The sequence below is a fragment of the Gymnogyps californianus genome, chromosome 12, assembly GCF_018139145.2.
Source record: "Gymnogyps californianus isolate 813 chromosome 12, ASM1813914v2, whole genome shotgun sequence".
Lineage (NCBI taxonomy): Eukaryota > Metazoa > Chordata > Aves > Accipitriformes > Cathartidae > Gymnogyps > Gymnogyps californianus.
In genome coordinates, this window is record NC_059482.1 from 10,557,836 (window position 1) to 10,565,858 (window position 8,023).

The window sequence follows — 8,023 nt, forward strand, 5'->3', positions numbered from 1 at the left end:
GCTGAGGAGCTTCTGCGGGCACAGGCAGGCGCTGAGAACAACATGGCGGACAGGCGGGACAGAGGGAGGCGGGGCTCGCCTCCACGCCCTTCATCCGGCCCGCCGTGTCCTGACAGGAACCCGCGCACCGCCCCCCGGCGCGGCAGTTACTCGGGGCGGGGCGCCGAGGGCGGCTCTGGTGTCGGAAGCGCGGGTTGGGCGGCGGGGCCGTCAGTCAGCGCCCACCGCCAGCGCCGCGCCCCGCTGCGCCGGCGAGCTCGGAACCTGCAGGCGGCGGGGGTCGCGTGGCGGCTGCTGCGGCCCGTGGGTGCGCCCGGGGGCGCCGCGCGGGATGGCGGGGCGGCGGGGCGGGCAGCTGCCTGAGCGGGGGCGGGAAGAAAGCGTCGCCGCCGCTGCCGGAGGGGCGCTTCAGCCGCCTCCGGGGGAGCGGCGTGGGGGAGCGCCGCGCCGCGGGTGCTCGCCTGGGCGGCGGCGGCCGCCGCCAGCCCTTCCGCCGTGGCACGGGCTGGGCCGGCCAGGGGGCGATGCCGCGGGGCAGAGGGAGCGGAGCCGGGCCTGACTTAAGCCTGCTTAAGGGGCAGCCCTCACGGCAGCGGGAGGACGGAGCCGTGGGGGCAGGAATGCCGTGGGGCGGTTCTGCGGGGAAAGGCCCGCGGGGGTGCGTGCGGGGTAGGGGCTGGGAGTATGGGGCGTGGGAGCTAGTCTGGAGTGGGGGTGTGTGGGGTCGGTGGGGGCTGGGGAGGTGGGGAGCTTGTGGGGGAGGTAGTGGGGTAGGGGTTGGTGTGTGTGGGATAAGGGTGGGGTGCGTAGAGGGTGTGTGGGCGGTGTCGGGAGCACGTGTGAGGGCAATATGGGGGTTTGGGGGGGCTGTAAAAATGAATGGAATGGATATCTGTTATTTTATTGGAAAAAGTGGGCGTTCCTCTTTCGGGAGCCCCCAGTGGGTACTCTGACTTCCCAGCAGCAAGCAGGCTGTGTTATGAGGGCAGTTTGGTTCCAATGATTACACTAATTCACCTGATGAGGAAGTGCCGCGTTTGGTGCTGAAGTGGTAGGTGTGCCGCGCAGGGAGCATAAGGTTTATGTAATTGGCTCTTACATAATGGTCTTTAGCACATTGCTTTTATTAGCACTGCTACTGTGTTTTAACGTGGCTTGTGCTGGAGTGGCTAATGGATGTGGGTGGGTGTCCTGGGCAGAAGCAGTGGAGTCTGCACACTGCGACGGGGTTGGAACCTGAGGATGTGAAAATTGTAGTTACAGGCAGTGAGTAGGGGTGGTTTAGAAATGTGCTCCTGGACTGATCGATGCTACCTGACCTTAGGCAAACATAAGTCTAAATGGTTTTAGGCAACTCTGCTGCTAGGAAGAAAACGACCACCTTGCTGTGTCTGTCAGCCAGCTGATGTGAACAGGGTAAGTTTGTTTAAAACACTGTTTCTGTCGGCTTTTTGAGTCAAGAACGTGAAAGTCATCATTGTTTCAATCTCATGTGGCTCAGAAGGGCAGAAAGAGAAAGAAGAAAAAACAGGATGGGGGATGGCCTGGGAAAGGTTGGCAAACACGAAGGCTTGTCTTGCATTGTTGGTGCTTTTTGAGTTTAGCTGATGCTGGAGTTAGCAGTATCAGCTGTCTTCCTATTAGCTTTATTTTTTTTGTGTTCTCTCTGCAGTACAACAAAAGGTGTCAGTTGTGTTGGGAGGTGGCAGTGTCCCAAGAGACTGCAGGCGAGCCTCGAGCAATGAACTGGCATTGCCTTTTCCATCTGCTCTCCTGACATCAGCAGTAAAATTATGCTGTGTCTTTGCCTGTCGTCATAAGCTCCCCAGAATTATAGTGGTGGGGTCCTCGTTGGAACAGCTTGTCTACTCTTTTCTGTTAAGCCAACAGTGTTTCTGTGGTACGCTTCAGAAATGTTTGTGACACGTTGCTTTTGTTTTCCAAATGGGATTTCAGTGAAGTCCTTGGGTTGTATCAGTAGGCCTTTTGTTTAGAATAGTTCAAGGGGTTTTTTTAGCTCCTGCTGATTTCTTAAGAGACGTTTTCATGCAACTGGCCGGGCTGGCTTCTTGTTATTTCTCATGAAATGCCCTACTAAAAAACCAATATTGCAGTACTATGTAGCATCTTTGGCCTGAGACCTAGAGCACATGGTGCTACAGGCCACCTGAAAGTGGTTCAGAGCTCACAGATGCTGCTAGCGTGACCTTTTGGGAGTAACTGTACTTGCAGTGCTACTATACAGTTAGCTTTTGAAATCCATGGCACAAAATTCTGTTGTGGAGTAAGCATCTGGTTGTACTTAGCATTTTCCTACAGGTTGAATACCTTATTTAAAGTAGGAGACAATATGATGGACCTCCCCCATGGCAACTGAAGAACTTCAGCTGCTCAGGTGCCTTAGGTTTTAGTGCTGTTAGCAGCAGAGCTCTTCACAGCTGCTTGTTCTAATTGCACTCCAAATGAACAAGCCAAATTGTAAGCCTGTGAAGTTGTCAGTGTAACTGTGCTGTAACTTTCACTGCATCAAAGTGCACAATGCTGTGATAAATGCATTAATTAACCAGCACTAGAATCTGCCTTCAGCTGCGCAAAAAATCCTACCTGCGTGAAGGTTGGTTAAGACCTTGGAGGTAAAAAAAAAAAACAAACAGTCGAGCTTATAAGCTGGAACAGAATTGGAAAGGTAGACTAGTTGTTCTAGATGTGAGGATCATGGCAATTCATATAAATCATTAACTTGCCACATCTTTCAGTTTTTCTGTAGGGTTTGAGTACTGATCTTCTCTTGGTTTTGATATTTAGAGTGTATTAATAGAGTTGTACTCTAGAAGGCTTTTTTAAAGTTGCACGTTAATTGTCACTGAAGTTCCTATTTTCTAACTTGTTGGATCTGTTTGTTCTGTGTCATGTTAGATGAGGCTTTTCACTGTACAGTTTACAATTACATATCTTGTAATGTTGGAATTTCTTCTTAGCCTTGACACAATGAGGAAAAACATGCCTGGAAAATAAAAACTAGCTTGTCTGAGTTAACTGGAGAGAGGCAGTCATATCCTAAGGTCATAATTAAGTGATGGAAATTGTATCACTTTTAAGATGCCTGTATCGATAGCGATCTTTTTTTGGAAAAAAGTTCTGAATATTTCTGTGAGCTCTAGACTTGATTTTGTATTGCTATATAGAAAGCTTCTTGTGAACCTTCTAAATTTTATACCTTTCCTTATCTTATATTCTAGGCTGTAAGGACATTCTGTGTTACTGAAGGAAGGTGCTCCTATTTGTGGAGTGACTTATGATGTCAAGAACTGTATCATCCTGGATCTTAAGCTCAGCAAGAAACAGCATTGTTTTACAAGGAAAAGGACGTTTGTACTCCATCTGTATCCCAAATAGAAACAAGATAAAATGGAAGCTTGTTTTCTCCAAAACACATCTCTACCCTGCTGGAAGCTGCAGCTTAGACAATACTTTCTCCTTAAAAAAAGCATTCCGACACACTTCCACCGAAGAAGAACATTTGTCTTTCCAGTTGTCTCCATCACAAATCAATGATATACTCAGAGGAGGCGAATTATCCCATAAAATACTGGATTTGAATGGTAAAAATGCAAATTCTGTGTTGAGGTTTGAAAGTAACCAGTTGGCATCCAACACCCCTATTGAAGACCGCAGAAGTGCAGCCACTTGCTTGCAGACCAAAGGGATGATGTTTGGAGTCTTCGATGGTCATGCAGGTTCTGCATGTGCTCAGGCAGTAAGTGAGAGACTACTTCATTATATAGCGGTTTCTCTCATGTCTCGGCAAACCTTGGAAGAGATCGAGCTTGCTGTGGAGTGCATGAAACCAGTTCTACCTATTCTGCAGTGGCACAAGCATCCAAATGATGTAGAGTATCGAGAAATAACTTCACAATATTTTGAAAACCTCCGGGTTTACTGGCAACATTTACTGGACCTAGACACTGAGCTAGGATTTAGTTTAGAAGAAGCCATGATATGTGCATTCAAAAGGTTAGACTCAGACATATCACTGGAAGTTCAGGCTCCCCAGGAAAATGAATTGATGAGAAATATTGCCCTTCAAGTAGCTTTTTCTGGTGCAACAGCCTGTGTAGCTCACATTAACGGTGTTCACTTAAACGTTGCAAATACCGGTGATTGCAGAGCAATTTTAGGGGTTCATGAAGAAGATGGAACGTGGTCTACTCTCCCTCTAACCCGAGACCACAATGCCTTCGATGAATTTGAAATTAGAAGACTGAAGAGAGAACATCCTAGATCTGAGGAGAAAACCCTATTTGTGAATGACAGATTACTGGGGATTCTCATGCCCTCCAGAGCTTTTGGAGATGTGCAGTTAAAATGGAGTAAAGAATTGCAACACAGTGTTCTCGAGAATAGCTGTGATGTTGAGGCATTAAATATTTATCAGTATGTTCCTCCAAACTACCATACACCCCCTTATTTAACTGCAGAGCCTGAAGTCACATACCACAAATTAAGAAGCAAGGATAAGTTTCTAGTTATTGCTTCGGATGGACTATGGGAGATGCTAAGTAATGAGAAGGTTGTAAAACTTGTTGCTGGACACCTTACAGAGTTTAATATGCAGAAACCACAACTGGCTTTTGAGAAACCAGTTAATTTGGGTTATATGCACAGCTTGTTACTTCAGAGGAAAAACAGAGGCATTGCCTCACTTGACCAGAACATAGCTACTCATTTAATAAGGCATGCAATTGGAAGTAATGAGTATGGGGAGGTGGACCAAGAGAAACTTGCTGCAATGCTGACACTGCCTGAAGACCTTGCGAGAATGTACAGAGATGATATCACAGTTACTGTGGTGTATTTTAATTCAGAAACTATTGAAAATTACTACAGAAACAATGAATAGAGACTTGCACTGCTGCTGTTCTGTACCACTAGCCAGCTTTGATACTGGAACCATTCCTGTTTTTCTCTGATAGTCAAGCTGTTACCAGTGTTATGGTCTGGAAGTTCCTAAATCTTTTTGCCACTTACTAGTCTCAAAAATAACTTTCTAGAAGCGAGTTTGGTGAAAGTTCCCTGGGTTTCCAGGTCTGTACACACTGAAGAAAAATGTTTTGATGAAAGTTCACTGAAATGTAACTGAACTAAAGATTGCTGACGCAGTTCTGATTCCATGGGAACTACTGGTAAAACTTTCCAAATGAACAAACAAGACGAATTTCACTGAGGCTGGTACAATTTAATAGAGAGATGGATAATACCTGTAGCTGCATGGAGTGTAAGAAAGGCTCTGCTCTTGTGCAAAATGAGTAGCATCCTATTGAAGCACTGTAATTGAATTAAATAAACTACCAAACCTTTATTTGATGTAACAGTGTCAGATACTTTAACAAATTGCCTTGTAGGTGTGAAGACAACACTAAAGAAGGCTGCTCACAGAGCCCTGGGATTGTCAGACATTTTTTTTTAGTTCTTTTTTGTTAAGCTAGGAAACAATCCTATTTTCTTCTGCAATTATTTTGAAGTGTGAATGCATGTTCTCTTAACTCTGTGTGTGGACTTGTGTGACAACTTACAGCTCAAACACACGACGGACTTCATGATTCTCTGTTTAGGAATTAACAGTACTAGACTTAAACATTTTAAGTGTTTAACTTACTTAAAGAATATGCCCTTTTATTAAGTATTGATCTATGAAGTGCTGTGCATCAAATCTGCCAACTGTAGTTTAAATGAAGTTTGACAGATCCAGAAATTGAAAAATTCATCTAAATGTAAGTACAGCAAAGAGAGAGCACCTGTCTCTTCAGATTTAACTTAGAAGGGAGAAATAACAGTGCTGATATTTCACCAAAACATGTTTAATCTTTATTTTACTCTTATTCTTGCCTTTGGATGTCAGCTTTTCCTTAAAGGTGCAGTTATTTTCTCTAATGAATGTATGTTCTAGTCTCTGAACATATACTTTTGTGTGTTTTACAACTGTTTTCTTTTATACTGTGCTTTCTAGAGTGCCAATCCAAGCTTGCAAATTAGCTGTATTTTCTTAGATTTCACATACGGTGTTCTCTAGTGACTCTTTTCCTTGTTTGTGCACAGCAGCGACTGTTGCCCGCAACAATGTGTGTACTGGGAATATAGGACTGTTTACCGCTGTTGCTACCGAGTAAGAACTCATGTGGGTACAGCAGAGCAGATAAAAATAATTGCTTTTTTTTTTTCTGAATTTCACTAAAATAAAAGCGTTACCCTTCTACAGTTTAGCAGATTAAAAAGTACTTAAATTTTTCTCAAGATCTTAAGTAGATGAGATCTTGGGACATAAACCGGTAGCAGTTGTGGACTTGGGGCTTTTTGTATACTTTTCCTCTGGATAAAAATTCTCCGTGCTTCTTCAGGCATTTAAATAATCTGTTTTGAAGATCGATTAGAAGGAAACTAAAACTGTTTAAAAAATACTCATGCTTTTGACTATTCAGGATTGACGTGTAATTCAGTGCCACAATTGCAATCACTGAATGCATCCTTAAAAAACCTTCCTTTCTGCAAAGCTAATTTAGTCTTTTAAGTTTTTTTCATCTAGTACATATTGGAGTACATCCAGCAATTCAACCTGGAGGCAGGTAGCCCTCTTTTTCAGATAAAATGAGTAGATCTATTCCCCTTGATATTGACAAAACAGGATTGCCTCAAGAAATCTGACACTTAGATCTTGGTGACAGGGACTGCAGGAAGACTTTAGGTATGTGCAAGATGTTACAGAGGCTGCTGAAATTCCTGTTGCTTGGGTCCAACTTACTTTAAAGTGTGCCTTCATCCTTGAAGCTGGTACTGTGGAGACACAGTTTTCATCTGCCAGAAAAAGGCAAATAAGCTTTTTGCTTGAAATTTAGACATAAAGCAGTAAAAGAATGCATTTCTAGACTACCTCTTAATAGAGATATTATTTAACAGCATAGCTAGAGGAACAAAGGGACTAAATCATATTAGAGATAATATGAAGTGATACATTTTTTTATGAAGATAACCTAGAAAACTTTTGATGTAGAGCAAACCTGCAACTGCAAAAGTAACGTAGCAAACCAGCTAGTATATAGTCATAAAGTAAAAATAAGCTGTTTCGTTCTTTTCACCACTCAGTGGTGAAATTTAGGTCATCTTTTGAAAGAGTCATTGTGGCACTATGTTGTCTAAGTGTTACTCCTGGATATGTTATTGTACATAGGTTGTTGTAACTGCAACTGCAAATTGATAATGATTGGGGGAACGCATTTGAAAGAAAGGTATTATTTCTAATTTCATGTTAGTTTTGCTCAGTTTAACATGCAATGCTATAATTATCCTACAGGGGAAAAGGATAACATTAAACTAGTTAGAGGTTTGGTTTTTGGTTGTTTTGTTTTTTAAATGCAAATAATGGATTTAACTGCATGCTCCCTGGAATTTGTTGCAGGCCAATGAAAGTAACCTATCCATACTTGTGGTAAGAAAAATAATGATTCTACCCATTTGAATTGGATCATAGACATTTTCATCTCTAACTGCTAACGCAGCTAGTAGGCATTAATAAAAGTAGTATTTCGTGACTTGGAGGGGGAATCAACAATGTTTAAATGAGCAAACTAAATGCATTAATCTGCTTCTGCAAGCACAATGATGTGAAGATTTGATAGCACATTTAGATGCGAGTCCTGCAATATTGAAAATATGTTGGAACAAACATCTTTGCAGGCAGTCTGTTTGGTTTAGATTAGATAGTTCTGCTTGGCATTTGTTTTCTTTACTTCTATAGCAGTCCGGAGAAGCAATAGTCAAAAACACACTCAAATTCTGTCTCTCAAAATGTGGTATTACGGGCATTATAACTCTTAAGTAAAACATCTGAGGCTAAGCACTGATGTAAATAATAGAAAAAATATTATTTTATTCCCTAAAACTTAAACCTTGGGTTGAAATTATGATGCTTATTTATATTTAAGTATTCAGGGCTCCATAATGTATTTGGAGTTTGGGGGGTGGTGGTTTT

General features: G+C 42.9%; 1 protein-coding gene across 4 annotated transcripts; it reads left to right on the plus strand.

Annotated features, from left to right (window-relative positions):
• The first annotated feature begins 213 nt into the window (after positions 1 to 213).
• Positions 214 to 5,364, plus strand: PDP2 (pyruvate dehydrogenase phosphatase catalytic subunit 2). 4 transcript variants are annotated; one of them, XM_050903970.1, is made up of 4 exons: positions 214 to 307; positions 914 to 1,051; positions 1,325 to 1,416; positions 3,240 to 5,364. In XM_050903970.1, exon 4 carries the CDS (start codon positions 3,296 to 3,298, stop codon positions 4,898 to 4,900), a length of 1,605 nt encoding a protein of 534 aa, XP_050759927.1. In that variant the 5' UTR covers positions 214 to 307; positions 914 to 1,051; positions 1,325 to 1,416; positions 3,240 to 3,295; the 3' UTR covers positions 4,901 to 5,364. The 4 variants fall into 4 exon arrangements, with proteins under 4 accessions (XP_050759927.1, XP_050759925.1, XP_050759926.1 ...); XM_050903968.1 differs by having other exon boundaries at positions 1,351 to 1,416; XM_050903969.1 differs by having other exon boundaries at positions 965 to 1,051; positions 1,351 to 1,416.
• Positions 5,365 to 8,023: the final 2,659 nt, after the last annotated feature.

Bases quoted from the DNA above. Each gene is read 5' to 3' on its own strand.
- PDP2 (XM_050903970.1), top strand. From the start codon at position 3,296: ATGATGTCAAGAACTGTATCATCCTGGATCTTAAGCTCAGCAAGAAAC.